General features: G+C 48.7%; 1 protein-coding gene across 1 annotated transcript in view; it reads left to right on the top strand.

Annotated features, from left to right (window-relative positions):
• Nucleotides 1–22399, top strand: part of nelfa (negative elongation factor complex member A) — a 99764-nt gene that overhangs the window by 61097 nt on the left and 16268 nt on the right. Inside the window, exons 6-9 of the mRNA XM_072497489.1 lie at nucleotides 261–330; nucleotides 3911–3999; nucleotides 4583–4694; nucleotides 21967–22244. Coding sequence (XP_072353590.1) covers nucleotides 261–330; nucleotides 3911–3999; nucleotides 4583–4694; nucleotides 21967–22244 — 549 coding nt within the window. The remainder of the gene's footprint in view (nucleotides 1–260; nucleotides 331–3910; nucleotides 4000–4582; nucleotides 4695–21966; nucleotides 22245–22399) is intronic.

The raw sequence follows: 22399 nt of genomic DNA on the forward strand, positions 1-22399 counted from the left end.
ATGCATGGTAGCTCATTACTGTTGGTTTGTTGAATTGTAACCATGCATAAATTGGGAGGTGGGAAAAAGAGAGCTGCTTCTCACTTGTTACTTGGTTGAGTTCACTGCTTGCTAACAAATATGAGCAGTTCTATCACTTGAACGATGTAGAAAGTGATTTTCTGAACGTGGGAAAGAATATCTGTGTACTTTGGGATGTACTGTCAGGACCAGATTCCAAAACCTAACTGCAATATTAACATTATCCTCTTCTGTTTTAGTTGCTGGACATATCAGAGCTGGATATGGTAGGTGCTGGTCGGGAAGCAAAAAGGAGAAGGAAGACATTGGGTTAGTAAAATCTGACTTTTCTAAAAAATGCTTTGGGTTTGTAACTGAGTTGGGAGAGAGACCCGAGAGGGAAGCAAAGTTTGTTTTCCAGTCTGAGCTGACATTTTCCTGTCTTCCTCATTGTTTCAGTCTTATACAGATGTCTGGGGTATGGCATTGCATGTCTGCCAGCAGGGATTGCAAATGATGATGAATGACTGATAAAACGCCCTGTTGACCTATCCCAGGAGAATAGCACACGTTGGCTTTTTAAAAAATGTTTGATTATTTCATGCAAAAAGCACTTCCAATCAGACACAATAAAAATTACAAGTGCCTTTGGTATCTATTTGACCCTAAGCCGAGCTTCAAGTCCATCATTCATATTCTGTCTTGTTGTAATTGCTACTTGCTCATAAGCTGGCTTCTTGTCCCGAGATGGATTCAAATCACTCATGGCTTTGTATTAGAGTTGTATCACTTCACCTCTGCCATAGGGTAACATAGTGGCACAGTGGTTAGCATTGCTGCTTCACAGCTCCAGGGACCCGGGTTCAATTCCAGCCTTGGGTGACTGTGGAGTTTGCACTTTATCCCCAAGTCTGGGTGGGTTTCCTCCGGGTGGTTAGATGGGGTTACTGGGTTACGGGGATGGGGTGGAGGTCTGTGCTTAAGTGGTGCTCTTTCCAAGAGGCGGTGCAGACTCGATGGGCCTAATGGCCTCCTTCATAGAATCTAATGAAGGAGGCCATTAGGCCCATCGAATCTGCACCGGCCCTTGGAAAGAGCACCACTTAAGCACACACCTCCACCCTATCCCCGTAACCCCACCTAACCTTTGGTCTCTAAGGGGCAATTTAGCATGGCCAATCCACCCAACCTGCACATCTTTGGACTGTGGGAGGAAATGGAGCACCCAGAGGAAACCCAGACAGACACGAGGAGAACGTGCAAACTCCACACAGACAGTTACCCAAGCCGGGAATTGAACTTGGGACTCTGGAGCTGTGAAGCAGCAGTGCTAACCACTGTGCTTCTGTACTGTAAATTCTATGGTATGCTTTTAGAACTACATGTTAATTTCCATCCTCTGCTACTCTGACTTTGATTACTCTCATACCAGTGGCAGAACCTTCAGAATGAGTGACTCTCTTCCTTAGCCACTTGTGCGCCATGATGCCTCAGGCCTTTCAAGTGCCTTATCAAAACCAGCCTCTTCTGCCATGCTTTCATACCTTTCCCCAATCATCTTCCAACTTTAGTTCTGTGATTCTCTCTCTTTCCCACCTCCTCACCATGAAGTCGGGATCTTTCATTAAGTTATAATCATATAATTCAAATTCAGAGGAAGAGGAAAAGTTACACGTCCGTGTAATCATTGCCTGACTTTCTGTAACTTGAATTGTTTTTGTTTTTTTAATTCAGAGTACCCAATTCATTTTTTCCAATTAAGGGGCAATTTAGCATGGCCAATCCACCTAGCCTGCACACCTTTGGGTTGTGGGGGCGAAACCCACGCAAACACGGGGAGAATGTGCAAACTCCACACGGACAGTGACCCAGAGCCGGGATCAAACCTGGGACCTCGGCACCGTGAGGCAGCAGGGCTAACCCACTGCGCCACCGTGCTGCCCTGAGTTGTAATTAGTTGTACCATATATTTGAATTTGGGTAAAACATTTGGAAGTTTTGGCAGCCTTCATTTTCTAAAAATCTTGTGGTGCTCTGTGTATGAAATTCCCTTCTATCGGAATTTATCTGGCATCCCTTTGTCAAAGCATGCTATCTGATTTATTAATTCTGTAACTGGATGGTGCAGCTGAAATGAACGGTAGGTTGGCATAAATCTTCCAAGACTGATGATAAATAGTTTCCTCTGACAAATTTTACATTGATATACATGGTACAAACATTTAAGCACATTCCAAATTCCTTGCATGTGAGACACAGCCATAAAGTGCAGGAGTCCATTCAGCTCATCGAGTCTGCGAAATAGCACCCTACCCATGTTCAATTGCCCGCCCAATCCCCATAACCCCACCCAACCTTTGGACATTAAGGGACAATTAATCATAGCCAATCTGCACATTTTTGGACTGTGGAAGGAAACCGACGCAGACACGGTGAGAATGTACAAACTCCATACAGACAGTCGCCCAAGGCCAGAATCAAACCCGTGTCCCGGGCGCTGTGAGGCAGCAGTGCTAGCCACTATGCCACCTGCTGCCGCTTTTGAAACAACATGAATGACATCAGGCACTAGATAAATGTGGTCTTGCTAGGTAGAAGGATTGCACGTTTTAAAATTTGTAACATCAGTAGTAAAGTAAGATGGCGGCACGGTGGCGCAGTGGTTTGCACTGCTGCTTCATGGGGTCGAGGACCGGGTTCGAACCCGGCCCCGGGTCACTGTGAGGAGTTTGCACATTCTCTGTGTCTGCGTGGGTCTCACTCCCACAACCCAAAAGATGTGCAGGGTAGGTAGATTGTCTATGCTAAATTGCCCCTTATTTGGAAAAAACTAATTGGGTACTCTAAATATTTTAACAAAGATTTATAACCTGGAGCTAAGAAGATGCACTTGAGTTCATCTTAATCTCTCCCAATGATTCAGTTACCGTGATTATATGATCCACTTAAGCTCCCCAGTAAGTTTAGACTATGAACAATGACCAAACCAACATGCTCCTTAAGATATGGATAAATTACCTTTGCTTAATTCGGCCAGCTTCAAGAGCAACACAGTGGTTAGCACTGCTGCCTCATGGTGCTGAGGACCAGGGTTCGAGCCCGGCCCCAGGTCACTGTCCATGTGGAATTTGCACATTCTCCCCGTGTCTGCGTGGGTCTCACCCCCTCAACCCAAAAAGTTGTGCCCCACTAAATTGCCCCTTAATTGGAAAAAAATAATTGGGTACTCTAATTTTTTTTTTTTTTAAACTCTGCCTGTTTCACAAAGCATCAATGTTTAGCAGGACTGAAAACAGTTCTAATTATTCATACACATCCCACAAACAACAAGTACAGTGAGATACATGGGTCCTGTTAGTTTACACTTTTACTAAATGAAATGAAAATCGCTTATTGTCACAAGTAGACTTCAAATGAAGTTACTGTGAAAAGCCCCTAGTCGCCACATTCCGGCGCCTGTTCGGGGAGGTTGTTACGGGAATTGAACTGTGCTGCTGGCCTGCCTTGGTCTGCTTTCAAAGCCCGCGATTTAGCCCTGTGCTAAACAGCCCCTAAAGATATTGCTGTTCACTGTCACCTCACAGACATCCATCACAATTAACAAAAACAAACTCCATATTCCACCTCCCATTCTGCGTATGTAATCGAGGAAAATGTGCATCATTTGGGACTTGAGAATTATCCGCCTGCTTCTCAAATATCAGTAAATGATATTCTGTTGATGTTCAAGGGTAACTTCCTTTTCAACCGTGGGTAACTTGTTCACAATTGCCTCATCCCAGTATACAAAGTGTACATAATTTCAGAAGTTGTCAATATTTTTTTTGAACTCTTAGAAATTATTTTATTTTTAGTTCCATAAGTGGATAAAAATTCAAATTGCTCACTGAATATTCATTTTTAAATGTAGATGCCGAAGTCGCAGAAAAACCTGCCAAAGAAGAAACAGTTGTTGATAGTGTCACACCAGATTATGCTGTTGGACTGGTCTCTACACAGGTAAATTGGTGTCTCAGCAGAATTCAAAGATCGTTCTAACTTGTGATGTTTTTGGTTCAAGTAAAATTAATTGACAGACTTAAGGGCAGTAAATATTTTTGTTTAATCAACTGGTAATTTGATTTAAGGATATAATTTAATAGTTTCTTCCTGCTGTTTGGAACTGCTTAGCAGACTTCAGCTATGAGATATCTTTATTACTTCTAACCTTAAAAATCACTTCTGAATTTTACTATTATTTGTAAAGATATTTCAAGTAAGTCTGGGGGTTTGAATAGTTTTGGGTTTTTTAGGGGGAACCGAGTGGAGCTGAGTAATATTTTGGATAGCTTGTTTGTTGTGAGATAGTATGGCACTGTTTGAAGTTGGTAATCTTTGTGCTGTACAATTTAGAGTTTAGTAAATTGTTGAATTAAAAAGAGGAGTAAGTTAAGGGGTTGGAAGGAACCATGGTGACCTGTCTTGCTTTTTAATTTCACCGGTATGACCTTAAGCTTCACATCCTCAATCAGCCATCTACTCAGAAATGCTTGTACTCTTATGATTGATCTTTTTCTAACCTATTCCCCTATGTTCCCCTCAGAAACTTGGTGCTTTGAATAATGATAATGCACTACCGTCTACTAGTTACTTGCCTGCTACACCAAGTATGGTGCCATCATCTTCCTACATTCCCAGCTCTGAAACGCCACAAGGTAAGTACCAAGTAACTTGTTTTTTTAATAAATATTTTATTGAAAATTTTTGGTCAACCAACACAGTACATTGTGCATCCTTTACACAATATTATAACAACACAAATAACAATGACCTATTTTATAAACAAAAAATGAATAAATAATAAATAACAAAAATGAAAACTAACCCTAATTGGCAACTGCCTTATCACAAGTAACACTCTCCAAAAATATAATTTAACAGTCCAATATATAATTATCTGTCGCAACGACCTATACATATTATACAGTATATATTAACAACCCTGAGAGTCCTTCTGGTTCCTCCCCCCCGATCCTGGGCTGCTGCTGCTGCCTTTTTCCCATTCCGTCTATCTTTCTGCGAGGTATTCGACGAACGGTTGCCACCGCCTGGTGAACCCTTGAGCCGACCCCCTTAGAACGAATTTAATCCGCTCTAGCTTTATAAACCCTGCCATGTCATTTATCCAGGTCTCCACCCCCGGGGGCTTGGCCTCTTTCCACATTAACAATATCCTGCGCCGGGCTACTAGGGACGCAAAGGCCAAAACATCGGCCACTCTCGCCTCCTGCACTCCCGGCTCTTGTGCAACCGCAAATATAGCCAACCCCCAGCTTGGTTCGACCCGGACCCCCACTACTTTTGAAAGCACCTTTGTCACCCCCATCCAAAACCCCTGTAGTGCCGGGCATGACCAAAACATATGGGTATGATTCGCTGGGCTTCTCGAGCACCTCGCACACCTATCCTCCACCCCAAAAAATTTACTGAGCCGTGCTCCAGTCATATGCGCCCTGTGTAATACCTTAAACTGAATCAGGCTTAGCCTGGCACACGAGGACTACGAGTTTACCCTGCTTAGGGCATCTGCCTGCCCACAGCCCCTCCTCGATCTCCTCCCCCAGCTCTACTTCCCATTTCCCTTTTAGTTCATCTACCATAGCCTCCCCTTCGTCCCTCATTTCCCTATATATATCTGACACCTTACCATCCCCCACCCATGTCTTTGAGATCACTCTGTCCTGCACCTCTTGTGTCGGGAGCTGCGGGAATTCCCTCACCTGTTGCCTCACAAAAGCCCTCAGTTGCATATACCTGAATGCATTCCCTTGGGGCAACCCATATTTCTCGGTCAGCGCTCCCAGACTCGCGAACTTCCCATCCACAAACTGATCTTTCAGTTGCGTTATTCCTGCTCTTTGCCACATTCCATATCCCCCATCCATTCCCCCCGGGGCAAACCTATGGTTGTTTCTTATCGGGGACCCCCCCCCCCCCCAAGGCTCCAGTCTTTCCCCTATGCCGTCTCCACTGTCCCCAAATCTTCAGCGTAGCCACCACCGCCGGGCTTGTGGTGTAGTTCCTCGGTGAGAACGGCAATGGGGCTGTCACCATAGCCTGTAGGCTAGTCCCCCTATAGGACGCCCTCTCTAATCTCTTCCACGCCGCTCCCTCCTCCTCTCCCATCCACTTACTCACCATTGAAATATTAGCGGCCCAATAATACTCACTTAGGCTCGGTAGTGCCTGCCCCCCCCCTATCCCTGCTACGCTGTAAGAATCCCTTCCTCACTCTCGGGGTCTTCCCGGCCCACACAAAACCCATGATGCTCTTTTCAATCCTTTTAAAAATAGCCTTCGTGATCACCACCGGGAGGCACTGAAACACAAAGAGGAATCTCGGGAGGACCACCATCTTAACCGCCTGCACCCTCCCTGCCAGTGACCGGGATACCATATCCCATCTCTTGAAATCCTCCTCCATTTGTTCCACCAACCGCGTTAAATTTAACCTATGCAATGTGCCCCAATTCCTGGCTATCTGGATCCCCAGGTAACGAAAGTCCCTTGTTACCTTCCTCAACGGTAGGTCCTCTATTTCTCTACTCTGCTCCCCTGGATGCACCTCAACAACTCACTTTTCCCCATGTTCAATTTATACCCTGAAAAATCCCAAACTCCCCAAGTATCCGCATTATTTCTGGCATCCCCTCCGCCGGGTCTGCCACGTATAGTAACAAATCGTCCGCATACAAAGATACCCGGTGTTCTTCTCCTCCTCTAAGTACTCCCCTCCACTTCTTGGAACCCCTCAACGCTATCGCCAGGGGCTCAATCGCCAGTGCAAACAATAATGGGGACAGAGGGCATCCCTGCCTTGTCCCTCTATGGAGCCGAAAATATGCAGATCCCCGTCCATTCGTGACCACGCTCGCCATCGGGGCCCTATACAACAGCTGCACCCATCTAACATATCCCTCTCCAAAACCAAATCTCCTCAACACCTCCCACAAATAATCCCACTCCACTCTATCAAATGCTTTCTCGGCATCCATCGCCACTACTTTCTCCGTTTCCCCCTCTGGTGGGGCCATCATCATTACCCCTAACAGCCTCCGTATATTCGTGTTCAGCTGTCTCCCCTTCACAAACCCAGTTTGGTCCTCGTGGACCACCCCCGGGACACATTCCTCTATTCTCATTGCCATTACCTTGGCCAGGATCTTGGCATGTACATTTAGGAGGGAAATAGGTCTATAGGACCCGCATTGTAGCGGGTCCTTTTCCTTTTTTAAGAGAAGCGATATCGTTGCTTCAGACATAGTCGGGGGCAGTTGTCCCCTTTCCTTTGCCTCATTAAAGGTCCTCGTCAATACCGGGGCGAGCAAGTCCACATATTTTCTATAGAATTCGACTGGGAATCCATCCGGTCCCGGGGCCTTTCCCGCCTGCATGCTCCTAATTCCTTTCACCACTTCTTCTACCTCGACCTGTGCTCCCAGTCCCACCCTTTCCTGCTCTTCCACCTTGGGAAATTCCAGCCGATCCAAGAAGCCCATCATTCTCTCCCTCCCATCCGGGGGTTGAGCTTCATATAATTTTTTTATAAAATGTCTTGAACACTCCATTCACTCTCTCTGCTCCCCGCTCCATCTCTCCTTCCTCATCCCTCACTCCCCCTATTTCCCTCGCTGCTCCCCTTTTCCTCAATTGGTGTGCCAGCAACCTGCTCGCCTTCTCCCCATATTCGTACTGTACACCCTGTGCCTTCCTCCATTGTGCCTCTGCAGTGCCCGTAGTCAGCAAGTCAAATTCTACATGTAGCCTTTGCCTTTCCCTGTACAGTCCCTCCTCCGGTGCTTCCGCATATTGTCTGTCCACCCTCAAAAGTTCTTGCAGCAACCGCTCCCGTTCCTTACTCTCCTGCTTCCCTTTATGTGCCCTTATTGATATCAGCTCCCCTCTAACCACCGCCTTCAACGCCTCCCAGACCACTCCCACCTGGACCTCCCCATTATCATTGAGTTCCAAGTACTTTTTCAATGCACCCCCTCACCCTTAGACACACCCCCTCATCTGCCATTAGTCCCATGTCCATTCTCCAGGGTGGGCGCCCTCCTGTTTCCTCCCCTATCTCCAAGTCTACCCAGTGTGGAGCGTGATCCGAAATGGCTATAGCCGTATACTCCGTTCCCCTCACCTTCGGGATCAACGCCCTTCCCAGCACAAAAAAGTCTATTCGCGAGTAGACTTTATGGACATAGGAGAAAAACGAGAACTCCTTACTCCTAGGTCTGCTAAATCTCCACGGGTCTACACCTCCCATCTGCTCCATAAAATCTTTAAGTACCTTGGCTGCTGCCGGCCTCCTTCCAGTCCTGGACTTCGACCTATCCAGCCCTGGTTCCAACACCGTATTAAAATCTCCCCCCATTATCAGCTTTCCCATCTCTAGGTCCGGAATGCGTCCTAGCATCCGCCTCATAAAATTGGCATCATCCCAGTTCCGGGCATATACGTTTACCAAAACCACCGTCTCCCCCTGTAGTTTGCCACTCACCATCACGTATCTGCCCCCGTTATCCGCCACTATAGTCTTTGCCTCGAACATTACCCGCTTCCCCACTAATATAGCCACCCCCCTGTTTTTCGCATCTAGCCCCGAATGGAACACCTGCCCCACCCATCCTTTGCGTAGCCTAACCTGGTCTATCAGTTTCAGGTGCGTTTCCTGTAACATAACCACATCTGCCTTAAGTTTCTTAAGGTGTGCGAGTACCCGTGCCCTCTTTATCGGCCCGTTCAGCCCTCTCACGTTCCACGTGATCAGCCGGGTTGGGGGGCTTCCTACCCCCCCCCCCCCCCCCCCCCCCCCCCTTGTCGATTAGCCATCCCCTTTTTCCAGCTCCTCACCCGGTTCCCACGCAGCTGTATCTCCCCCAGGCGGTGCCCCCCCGCCCATCCCCTCCCATACCAGCTCCCCCCTCTCCCCAGCAGCAGCAACCCAGTAATTCCCCCCTCCCACCCCCCCCTGCTAGATCCCCCGCTAGCGTAATTACTCCCCCCATGTTGCTCCCAGAAGTCAGCAAACTCTGGCCGACCTCGGCTTCCCCCCGTGACCTCGGCTCGCACCGTGCGACGCCCCCTCCTTCCTGCTTCTCTATTCCCGCCATGATTATCATAGCGCGGGAACCAAGCCCGCGCTTCTCCCTTGGCCCCGCCCCCAATGGCCAACGCCCCATCTCCTCCACCTCCCCTCCTCCCCCCATCACCACCTGTGGAAGAGAGAAAAGTTACCACATCGCAGGATTAGTACATAAAACTCCTCTTCCCCCCCCCCCCCCTTTTAACCCCCCACATTCGCCCCACCACTTTGTTCAAACGTTCTTTTTAATAACCCGCTCATTCCAGTTTTTCTTCCACAATAAAAGTCCACGCTTCATCCGCCGTCTCAAAGTAGTGGTGCCTCCCTCGATATGTGACCCACAGTCTTGCCGGTTGCAGCATTCCAAACTTTATCTTCTTTTTATGAAGCACCGCCTTGGCCCGATTAAAGCTCGCCCTCCTTCTCGCCACCTCCGCACTCCAGTCTTGATAAACGCGGATCACCGCGTTCTCCCATTTAATGCTCCGAGTTTTCTTTGCCCATCTAAGGACCATTTCTCTATCCTTAAAACGGAGGAATCTCACCACTATGGCTCTGGGAATTCCTCCTGCTCTCGGTCCTCGCGCCATCACTCGGTATGCTCCCTCCAGCTCCAACGGACCCGCCGGGGCCTCCGCTCCCATTAACGAGTGCAGCATCGTGCTCACATATGCCCCGACGTCCGCTCCCTCCACACCTTCAGGAAGACCAAGAATCCTCAGGTTGTTCCTCCTTGCGTTGTTCTCCAGTGCCTCCAACCTTTCCACACACCGTTTCTGATGTGCCTCATGCGTCTCCGTCTTCACCACCAGGCCCTGTATGTCATCCTCATTCTCGGCTGCCTTTGCCTTCACGACCCGAAGCTCCCGCTCCTGGGTCTTTTGTTCCTCCTTTAGCCCTTCGATCGCCTGTAGTATCGGGGCCAACAGCTCTTTCTTCATTTCCTTTTTGAGCTCTTCCACACAGCATTTCAAGAACTCTTGTTGTTCAGGGCCCCATGTTAAACTGCCACCTTCCGACGCCATCTTGGTTTTTGCTTGCCTTCCTTGCCGCTGTTCTAAAGGATCCACTGCAATCCGGCCACTTTCTCCTTTTTTCATCCGTATCCAGGGGGGATTCCCTTCTGGTTTACCACACAGTGTTTTTAGCCGTCAAAATTGCCGTTGGGGCTCCTATCAAGAGCCCAAAAGTCCGTTTCACCGGGAGCTGCCGAAACGTGCGACTCAGCTGGTCATCGCCGCACCCGGAAGTCAAGTACCAAGTAACTTGAAGGAAATGCTGACCTTTGATTTGATTATTTTATCAAGAGGGATTCATCATAAACTTTCAGGAAAAATCTGACCTTTGATTTGATTAATTTATCAAGAGGGATTCATCATAAACTTCCAGGAAAAATCTGACTTGTTTCACAAATTGCGTAAGGAACACAGTGGGCTGATTGTGGCTGCATACTGTAATTGAAGCCAATTGTTCACAGGCTTGTCTAATTTTATTGGTCATGTAAGATTGATATTGGGATGGAATTTTTCCCATAAGTGGTTAATTGGCTGAAGTGTTTGGCCCTGCATATTTTGTGGATTATAAAATATCTTGCTGTACTGAAAACAGAAGTTGAAATACAGGCTCATTTTTTTTTTAAACTACCCACACACAGCCATGTTATTGAGCTAGCAATCTGGAGGTTTGAATTAAGAATCCAGATGGTGAATTCAAAGAAATTCAGTTTGTGAATGTGACTCCTGTTTTAAAAATACTTAGAGTTTGTCTTTTTTTTTTAAAAAGAAAATAATGGCGAAAGTGGCTATGAAACTGTCTGATTTGTCCTTGCCCTGTCTAGGCTGCATATAAATTCTGTCCCACACCAATATTGTTGACTTGTAACTGCCCTTTGAAGTGGCCTAGCAAGCCACTTAGTTGTATTCGGGACAACTAAGGGTGGGCAATAAATGCTTACCTTGCCAGTGATGCCTACATCCTGAGAATTAACATTTTTACAATGCCATGCCCTTTTATGGTATACGAGCAGGTAAGCGGCAGAAATGTTTGGAATATAGGGCATGTCTCTTTGTTGCAATCAACTTTGAGAACAACCATCTCAGTTTTTGATAGTCTTTAAAATGATAAAAAATTGCAGCATGCTGCTGTGCAGAGGGACCTGGGTGTCCTTGTGCATGAATCACAAAAAGTTGGTTTGCAGGTGCAGCAAGTAATTAAGAAGGCAAATGGAATTTTGTCCTTCATTGTTAGAGGGATGGAGTTTAAAAACAAGAGAGGTTATGTTGCAGCTGTATAGGGTGTTGGTGAGGACACACCTGGAGTACTGTGTACAGTTTTGGTCTCCTTACTTGAGAAAGGATGTACTGCCACTGGAGGGGGAGCAGAGGAGATTCACTAGGTTGATTCTGGAGTTGAGAGGATTGGCTTATGAGGAGAGACTTAGTGGACTGGGACTATACTCATTGGAATTGATTGATTGATATTTATTGTCATGTGTACCAAAGTACAGTGAAAAGTATTTTTCTGCGGCCAAGTACGTACATAGTAGACAAAGGAATAATCGACAGAGTACCTTTTTTTTTTTTTTTTTTTTTTTTTTTTTTTTTTTTTTTTTTTTGTTGAAATTTTTAATTTAAAACAGATTTGTAACATTTACAGAGAAAAAAGGCCATATACAAAAACCTTAACATATTGAAAACGAACAGTGGGAGAGAATAAACATATTAATAAAGCACTTCCCCAACCAGCTCTATTTACCCATGCCCCACGTGCTCAACTAACCTAATGTGGCTCTAACCCCCCCCCCCCCCCCCCCCATTGCAAGCGCCCAAACTCTCCCTAAGCAGTGTGCCCTCCAGTCCCCGTTCTCTGTCCAGGCTGAATACAATCTTAAATAAAACATTACAGTGCAGGATAATTTAACGGACCACTGCCACACAACAGCTCTGTGAGCCCAGAGTCCTTTAGTTCAAGTCCAGCTTCTTTTAATAAAAGTCCATTTCTTGTCAAAACAAGTTAGGTTAACATACCGCCGCCACTGTAGAGCATTGGAAAACAAACCAAATGTCCGTTAGTTCAAGTCCAGCTTCCTCTCTTTAATAAAGGCCCAAACCTGTTCTGGTGTCTCGAAGTAGTAATGAAGTTCCTCAAACGTCACCCAAAGCTTCGCAGGATACAGCATTCCAAATCTCACCTGCTTTTTGAAGAGGGCTGCCTTTACCTTGATGAATCCTGCACACCTCTTGGCCAGCTCCGCTCCCAAGTCCTGGTAGATGCGCACCTCGCAGTTCTCCCATCTGCTGCTCCTCTCTGCCTTGGCCCATCGCAGCACCCGATCCCTGTCGGCAAGCCGGTGAAAGCGAACCACCAAGGGCCTCGGTCGGTCACCCGTCCTGGGCTTCCTTGCGGGGGTTCTATGCGCCCCATCCAACTCCAGGGGTCGAGGGAAGGCCTCCGGTCCCATCAGCGCCTCGAGCATACCCATCACGTATGCGCCCGCATCCGATCCCTCACAGCCCTCGGGGAGGCACACGATCCTCAGGTTCTGCCTCCTGGCTCTGTTCCCCAGCTCTTCAAGCTGCTCCTGCATCCTCCTCTGGCGGGTGTTCAGCTCCTCTACTTCGTGCTCCAGCTCCGTTACTGTGTCCGCCTGGGTGGAGAGCTTCACCTCGACCTCCCTGAGCAGCTTCTCTTGGACCGCCTGTGCCTCGACCATTCAATCCATCACCGCCCTCATCGGGTCCAACGTGTCCCTCTTCAAGTCGGCGAAGCAGCTCCGGAAAAACTCCATCTGCTGCTCCCTTGGCCAGTGAGCCTCCGCTCCCTGTTCCCTGCTGGCCGCCATGCTTCGCCGCCCGGTCAGAGGTCCCCGCTGCTCCTGCTTCGAACTTCGCCGCTCCACTCGACCACTTCTGGTCCGACTGTCCATACCCCGGGAGGAAAACCTCTTCTTTTCGTCTCCTCCGCCGATTCAGGCCGCCAGGTCCCGAAGAAATCCTGCAAAACAGGTCCGTTTGCCCATCGCGGGCGGGAGCGATCCGACCTGTGACCTGCTTCCTCGAGGGTGCCACCGGAAGTCTCGACAGAGTACATTGACAAATGGTACATCAACAAATAGTGATTGGAGAGCAGCATAGGGCGTCATGAATAGTGTTCTTACAGGGAACAGATCAGTCCAACGGGGAGTCATTGAGGAGTCTAGTAGCTGTGGGGAAGAAGCTGTTCCTATGTCTGGATGTGTGGGACTTCAGACTTCTGTAACTTCTGGCTGATGGAAGGGTCTGGAAAAGGGCAAGGCCTGGGTGGGAGGGGTCTCTGATAATGCTGTCTGCCTTCCTGAGGCAACGGGAGGTGTAGACAGAATCAATGGGAGGGTGGCAAACTTATGTGATGCGTTGGGCTGAGTTCACCACACTCTGCAGTTTCTTGCGATCTTGGGCCGAGCAGTTGCCATACCAAGCTGTGATGCAGCTGGATAGGATGCTCTCTATGGCACATCTGTAGAAATTTGAGAGTCGATGTAGACATGCCAAATTTCTTTAGCTTCTGTAGGAAGTAGAGAAGTAGAGACGTTGGGCTTTCTTGACTGTTGCATCAACGTGAATTGACGAGGACAGACTGTTGGTGATGGTGACCCTCAGAAACCTAAAGCTATCGACCATCTCCACTTCGGAGCCATTGATGTAGATGGGTGTGTGTCATGCTACGCTTCCTGAAGTAGATGATCAGTTCCTTGGTCAATCCAACATTTAGAAAGAGGCTGTTTTTGGATTTAGAAGAATATGGGGGGATCTTATAGAAACATATAAAATTATGAAAGGAATAGATGAGATAGAAGTAGGAGGTTGTTTCCACTGGCGGGGTGAAACTTGAACTAGGGGGCATAGCCAAAAAATAAGGAGGAGCAGATTTAGGCCCGAGTTGAGGAGGAACGTCTTCACCCAAAGGGATGTGAATCTGTGGAATTCCCTGCCCGCTGAAGCAGTTGAGGCTACCTCGTTAAATGTTTTTAAGGTACAGGTAGATAGATTTTTAACAGTAAAGGAATTCAGGATTACGGTGAGCGTGCGGGTAAGTGGAGCTGAGCCACAAAAGCATCAGCCATGATCTTATTGAATGGCGGAGCAGGCTCAAGGGGCCAGATGGCCTCCTCCTGGTTATTACTATGTTTCTGCCGCTATCTTATCACTGTGTGGACAGCAATATGAACACAATAGTAAGGAACCATCACTAATAAAGAGGTGACAGTCTGAAATATTTGTTGTGTTGTATGTCAGTTATCCTTGGATTAGCTTCATTAAACTAAGGTTAATTGAGTCATGGCAGTTGGAGAATGCAGGCTCCACCTCAATGCCAATGTGTAGTTAATTTTGGCTATCTTAATGTGAAATGCCGTCAGTGACTTTGGCTGGGATTTTCCGGTATCTGGCGGGCCGTGCCCGCGCCAAAGAGCGGCGTGAACCACTCCGGCATCGGGCCGCCCGGAAGGTGTGGAATCCTCCGCACCTTCGGGGGCTAGGCCAGCGCTGGAGTGATTGGCGCCGCGTCAACCGGCGCCGAAGGGCCTCCGTCGGCCGGCGTGATTTGGCGCATGCGCAGGAGCGCCAGCGTGTTCCCAGAACCGCTGCCGTGTTTCCTGCGCATGCGCAGGGATTTCTTCTCCGAGCCGGCCATGGCGGAGCTTTACAGAGGCCGACGCGGAGTGAAAGAGTGCGTCCACGGCACAGGGCCGCCCGCAGATCGGTGGGCCCCGATCGCGGGCCAGGCCACTGTGGGCCCACCCCGGGCCGGATCCCGTTTTTTTTATTTTTTTCCTCTCCCCCCCCCCCCCGCAGCCCCCTCCCCCCGAGGACTTCGCTAGCCGCCCTCAGATCCAGATCCCGCCAGTACGGACCTGGTCTAATCCATGCCGGCGATACTGGCCGAAAATGGGCGGCTGCTCGGCCCATCGGGGACCGGAGAATCGCCTGGGGGGGCCACTGTCAACGGCCCCCGAAGAGCGCGGCGCGATCCCCGCTTCCGCCAGTGGCGAAGGCCACCACATCGGCCCCGTTCCCCTCTGGCAGCACCGAAACCCCGAAGATCACCACCAGAGGGGCCCAGTGACCTCTCCACTCCACGGTTTTTGATAATGCTTCAAATATTGGGCCCTAGATCCCCGCCAATCTTGGACCTGACCAAAACATGCGGACATGATTTGCCCCCCGCCCTACCCCATCTCTCTCTTATTCTTTACGTCGGAAAATAATCCACTTATGGCAGAACGGTGACACAGTGGTTAGCACTACTGCCTCACAGCGCTGAGGACCCGGGTTCGATCGCGGCCCTGGGCCACTGTCCGTGTGGAGTTTGCACATTCTCCCTGAATTTGCGTGGGTCTCATCCCCACAACCCAAAAAATGTGCAGGCTAGGTGGATTGGCCACACTAAATTGGCCCTCAATTGGGGAAGAAAAAATAATCAGGTACTCTAAATGTATTTTGCAAAAAGGAAAAGAACCCACTCATCTGTGCCCATGTCGAACTGTACCAAGCTCATTTAGTATAGGATGACATCTGGTGCATAATCTCACTCCAAACTGCCCTGCAAACTCTTATTTCTCCTGTAACTTGTAAACCTTTCTTCCACTAACAAGTCCCTCACCCATTCCACCCCTTTCCTATGCCACCGCCTGTATTTTGCATCCATCCCTGCCGGGGCGAACAGGTGGTTCCCCACAAATCGGAGCCAGCACTGACACACCCTGAAGAGTGTCATTTGGGCAGCATTAGAGGATAGATATTGCAATGCAGCAAGTTTAGAACCTATAGTTTCATTAAACTGGGAGAAGGTACAGAGTTGCACAGTTTAAAACAAACGAGTATAATAATACAAGGACATGATTTGTCTCTGAAGAGGCCAGTTCCAGGGGTGGAATTTGCAGGTGTTGGGTCTCAAGGTTTGTTGTTCAGTGTGGGACACTGTACCATTTGCTGTGGCTCCAACCTGTCTGCTGATAACAGTGGGAAGGATACATGGATGGCATCCATACTTTGACAGGAGCCAGTAAAACGGCAGAGGGGGGGTGGGGGGGGGGGGGGGGGGGGGGGAAAGAGATCGATGGCTACACCCGAGATATCAGATCACTGATATGACTAATTGCAAACCATCATACCTGCCTTTGTTTAGTTAAGCTTGCGAGCTTTAATGTGTTTGGTTAATTATTCTCATACTATTCATGATGTAACCTTAATCAATAATCCTGATTGAACATAGATAACTAGTAGCAAATGATTGGTATATGCTAATTTCTTGTAATCGAATCTTGAAGTAAACTGTCTACACTGGGCCTCCGACGCCGAGGGCCCGGGTTCAATCCCGGCCCCGGGTAAATATCCGTGTGGTGTTTGCACATTCTCCCCATGTTTGCATGGGTCTCGCCCCCACCCAAAAGATGTATAGGGTAGGTAAATTGCTCCTTAATTGGGAAAAAAAGAATTGGGTACTCTAAATTTTAAAGCAATCTGGGCTTCTCTGGTGTCCCACTTGGAATGCAAGCAGCCAGAGCTATAACCTGAATAAACTGGATCCTTTACTCCAAAAGTCTTTGTCTGGTTCCTCATGAGTGAAGTACACTTAAGGTCGAATAGCTGTACTTTTCTCCACAACATACCCCCACACCAGAATGCTGCCTTAGCTGGTACCAGACTTTTAAGGACTAAGCCACCCGTGGTCTCACTGTATATCTCCCCGGGGCAAACCGAAGCGGCGCTGCAGCCAGAGCCCTCAAACATACCCCCACACACAATGCCTCCTGCACCCACTCCACCCCCTCCTGCCCCACCACTGCCAGGCCTTCTCCACGTTCACAGCCCAGTAATAATACAAGAAGTTTGGGCACCACTGTCTTATACTCCTGCGTAACCGGAAATGTCCCCGAATTAATCAAATTTGTCCTAACGCATGTAACAACCACACCCATGAGAGAAACTTGGGCCCAAACCTCCCCCAGAACATTTAACAAATACCTCCACTCTACCCTATCAAACCTCCACTCTAGCCTATCAAACTCCTTCTCCGCAGCCATAGACACAGTAACCTCCGGCGCCCTGCCCTTGGACGGCGTCATAACCACATTCAGTAAACGTCTAATATTACTCAACAGCTGCCTCCCTTCACAAAATCTGTCTGATCCTCCAACACAGAGTCCTCCAACCGCTTCGCCAATACTTTAGCCAGCACTTCACATCTGTGTTTAATTTGAAAATGGACCTATGTGACCCACATTCCACCCATGCCAAAGAGTTGAAAAACTACTCCAGGAGATGTTGCTCCGCTTCCGCTGAAACTGTTTATAAATGTCAACTGGGAAACCTGGCATCGTCCTTGACTGCATGAACCTGATTGCTTTCATAATCTCCTGTAGCCCCAGCGACACATGTACTATCCCCCACGCGGCCACTTTCGTCTCAATTGATGCGTTAACAGGTGGCTGGCCTTCTCCCTATTCTCATACTGAACCCCCCTCGCTCTGCAAGGCTGGCCCACTGCCTTCCTTGTCGTCAGCAAATCAAATTCCCCTTACTGCTTCCGCCCACTAAGAGCTCCCTGGTCAGGGCCATAGAGTACCTCCAATCAACCTCCAAAATTGCATCCACTGATCGCTGCCTTTTCATCCTCTTCACCTTATCTCTCTGGACCTTGTATGAGATCACCCCCTGTACCACTGCTTTCACACCCTCCCAAAATGGAGGGTGAAACCTTCCCATTCTGGTTAAGCTTTCCACACAACTCTTTGTCCGCTGGTAACACCAAGTCCATCCTCCGAGGGTCCCTGTGCCTGGCCCACTCCAAGCCTCACATCCATAAAATGTGGCGCATGGTCCAAAACCATAATCGTCCCATACCCCATCCCCACGATCCCGGGAGAATCAAATTGGCCACCACAAAGAAAATCTATATGGGAGTACACCCAATGCACATGGGAGAAGTAAGAAAAGGCCCTCTCTCCCGGATGCCTAAACTCCAAGGATCCAACTCTTTACCCCCCCCCCCCAAACCCCCCCAAAAAATCTGGTCCCACAGCTCCTTCCCGACCTACCAATATCTTTGGGCTTGAACGTCCAACCAAGGATCTAACGGGCAGTTGAAATCACCCATCATTATTAATTTGTGAGTCCAGATCCAGGATGTCTGCCACCATCTGCTTAACAAACTCCACATCATCCCAATTAGGCGCTTAAACATTTACCAGCACTGCCAATGCCCCACTGGCCATCACAAACTGTCCTCTCAACTTGGAATTGAATTCCCCCCTCCCACCACCACCAGTTGAATCTGCCATCCCAATCCATCACCAAACCACCCCAGCCCCATTTCCTTTATAAAAGCAAATTACCGGGTGGCGCAGTGGTTAGCACTGCTTCCTCACGTCGCCAAGGACCCAGGTTCAATCCTGACCTGGGTCACTGTCCGTGTGGAGTTTGCACATTCTCCCCGAGTCTATGTGGGTCTCACCCCCACAACCTAAAATGATGTGCAGAGTAGGTGAATTGGCCATGCTAAATTGCCCCTTAATTGGCGAAGAAAAAGAATTGGGTACTCTTAAATTTATATAAAATAAAACTAAATTACTGCGGATGCTGGAATCTGAAACAAAAGCAGTGAATACTGGATGATCTCAGCAGGTCTGACAGTATCTATGGAAAGAGGGAGCAAATGTTTAGAGTCTGGATGATTCTTTGTCAACCATTTTACTTTCTTGTCCAACTCACCCAAAATAACCACCCGCTCCCCTCTGTCTGCCTTTGCCCAATAAATTATCTGCCGCACCTGTGTCACCAGTGCCCCCCCCCCCCCCTCAACTACCTGTTGCACCCCCACCTCCACATTGCTTCCATTCATCAGCATACTTGCTAGCGTGGCAACACCCGCCTGAAGACTGAGACAAAGGCCCCCGCCCATAACGCCCAAACTGCCCCTCCCCCACAATGCCTTCCCACATCTAATCTTTGGAGGGATCCTAACCCTGACCTCACGCTTCCTCCCCCCCCCCACCCCTACCTAGACCCCTCGCCCTCCCCTCTACCAACAGGTGAGAGGCACCCAGGACTCCGATCCATCTCTTTTCTCCCCCCCCCCCCCCCCCCCCCCCCCCCCCCCCCCCCCCCCCCCCCCCCCCAACGATTGTAAAATACCAACAAGGACTCTGGGTCTGTACTCATTGGGAGTTTAGAAGGATGAGCGGGGGATCTTATTGAAACTTACAAGATACTGCGAGGCCTGGATAGAGTGGACGTGGAGAGGATGTTTCCACTAGTAGGAAAAACTAGAACCAGAGGGCACAATCTCAGACTAAAGGGACGATCCTTTAAAACCGAGAAGAGGAAGAATTTCTTCAGCCAGAGGGTGGTGAATCTGTGGAACTCCTTACCAAGAAGGCTGTGGCGGTCATATCACTGAGTGTCTTTAAGACCGAGATAGATAGGTTCTTGATTAATAAGGGGATCAAGGGTTATGGGGAAAAGGCAGGAGAATGGGGATGGGAAAAATATCAGCCATGATTGAATGGCGGAGCAGACGTGATGGGCCGAGTAGCCTAATTCTGCTCCTATGTCTTATGGCCTAAGGCCAACATGTGAAAACAGAACAAAACATTATACAAACATCTCAGAAACCAAAACATCAAGAATATTCCCCAATCAACCCTCCTCCAAATCATGCTCCTTAATAAAACCATGTGACTCTTTGGACATCGTAAAATAATATTCCTTCCACTTCAAAGTCACCCGAGGTTTAGCCAGGTACAGCGCCCTCAACTGGACCTTATTTCGGAGGAGCACTGTCTTGGCCCGATTAAAGTCCCCTCACCGCTTGGCCAGGTCTTGGTATATTCTTTTTAAAAATAAATTTAGAATACCCAATTACATTTTTCCAATTAAGGGGCAATTTAGTGTGGCCAATCCACCTACCTTGCACATCTTTGGGTTGTGGCGGCGAAGCCCACGCAAACACTGGGAGAATGTGCGAACTCCACACGGTCAGTGACCCAGAGCCGGGATAGAACCTGGGACCTCGGCGCAATGAGGCAGCAGGGCTAACCCACTGCGCCACCATGCTGCCCGTCTTGGTATATTCTGATCCGCTGGCCCTCCCAAGTACAATCTCTCGTCATCCTCGCTCACCTCAAGATCAGCTCCTTCTCCTGCAATTGGTGCATTCTCACTATCATCGCCCTTGGTGGCTCTCCTGCTCTCGGCCTCTGCCTTAGTGTTCAATGTGCCCTGTCCACATCCAGGGCCTTCTCACCGACCCCCTCATACACCAGCTTCGCCAACATCTTTGAGGCATAAGCCGTGACTCTCGTTCCCTCCACCCCCTCCGGCAGGCCTACAATGTGTAAATTCTGTCGCCTGGACCGATCCTCTTGATCGTCCACCTTTGCTTTCAGCTCCTTATAGACCGCTTCCAACATCACCACCTCTGCCTCCAACTCCACAATCCAATTACTCTGCACCCTTTCCACCTATTGGATCGTCGCACCTTGCGACTCCAGGCGCTTCTCCACCCATTCCATGGCCCCGTAAAGAGAGGCTACCATTCCCTCAATCGCCTTCGACCAATCCTCTTGCATCTCTAGCCGATGCTGTCCCTTAATCCCTACAACAGCTCCACTGACAATGGGGTGGACGGCGACAACGCCTCCCCATCTCTGCCGTGTCTTCTGTAATTGTGCTGCACAGATCCTCCAGCACCATCTCCTTATTCGACTTGTCGGATGCAGTAACCTGTTGACATTCCACCTCTGATGGGAATTCAATTCCCACCATTTATTCCACTCCATTTCCGACCAAAGAGCCCATTAATCGGGCAGCCAGGGGCAAAAGCAAAACCTTTAAGCAGGCGCCACCCTGTGTGCGACCGATCAGGTCATGGCCGCCACCAGAAATCAGAGACCTCCCTTTTAGGGTGTGGGAAAGATCTGAGGGTCATCAAGCACCATAGAAACATAGAATTTATAGTGCAGAAGGAGGCCATTCGGCCCATCGAGTCTGCACTGGCTCTTAGAAAGAGCACCCTACCCAAGCCCACCTCCACCCTATCCCCATAACCCAGTAACCCCACCCAGCACTAAGGGCAATTTTGGACACTAAGGGCAATTTAGTGTGGCCAATCCACCTAACCTGCACATCTTTGGGGTGGGAGGAAACCGGAGCACGCGGAGGAAACCCACGCACACACGGGGAGAACGTGTAGACTCCACACAGACAACGACCCAAGTCGGGAATCGAACCTGGGACCCTGGAGCTGTGAAGCAATTGTGCTATCCACTATGCTACCGTGCTGCCCAGTGGAAGAAGGGGTTCAATATCCTGGACATGGAGAGGATATTTCCAATATGGTAAAACAATCACCACTAAATTCTGTAAGGAATACGGAGAGAACATCTTTACCCAGAGAATGATGACCATGTGGAATTCTCCTTCACGTGGAATGATGGAGGCTAAATACATTGTGAGCAAGGAAATAATAGTAGGATATGTTGATGGTGTGAGACAAAGTATGGTGAAGAGGGGATTGTGTGGACTGAACACCAACATGGAACAAATGGCCTGTTTTTTGCAAGATTCTATGCAAGAGCCTGTAGCTCTGAGAGATAGAATGAGGAGGAGGAAATGATGGTAAATGTTTTGAAATAAAATGTTTAATATGCAGCTTACATGATGAGATTAGTAGTAGGATCACATTCCTCTCTATAACGCATTAGAATGTAACCAATTTGATTATTGGGAGATGGCAGCTTTTTGTTATACTTATGGTTTCTTTTTCTCCTCCTCCTTTTCTCCCCACCACGGATGGTCATGCAGCTAATACAGCTGGATCAGTCCGGGAGGCTTCACAGACTAATAGACTGCCAGAAGAGTCAACAGCGCCTACTTCCGGTCTACCTGGTCAGTTCAAACAAAGACCCCCAATTTATAACAGCAGCTCAACGACATCATCTACCTCGACCACCACTACCCCAGGTACTGCAGCTGTCACTACAACAGCACCAACAACACCCACACCGCAGCAGACCCAACAGCAGACACAACCGCAGCAGGCGCAGCCACTGCAGCAACCTCGCAAGAGTCTTTCCCTCACAGTAAGTAAAAAGAACATTTCAAGGTATTGAATGAATTAAATGTTTGGTCTCCACATAGGACAGGATATTGCTGTGATTGCAGTGGAAGAACAACTGAGATGTGTTTTTAAAGCCTCCCTGAAGTCGCGTGCAGCCTAGAGTTCTGTTAGGCATTT

This window comes from Scyliorhinus torazame, chromosome 3, assembly GCF_047496885.1.
Source record: "Scyliorhinus torazame isolate Kashiwa2021f chromosome 3, sScyTor2.1, whole genome shotgun sequence".
NCBI classification, from domain to species: Eukaryota; Metazoa; Chordata; class Chondrichthyes; order Carcharhiniformes; family Scyliorhinidae; genus Scyliorhinus; species Scyliorhinus torazame.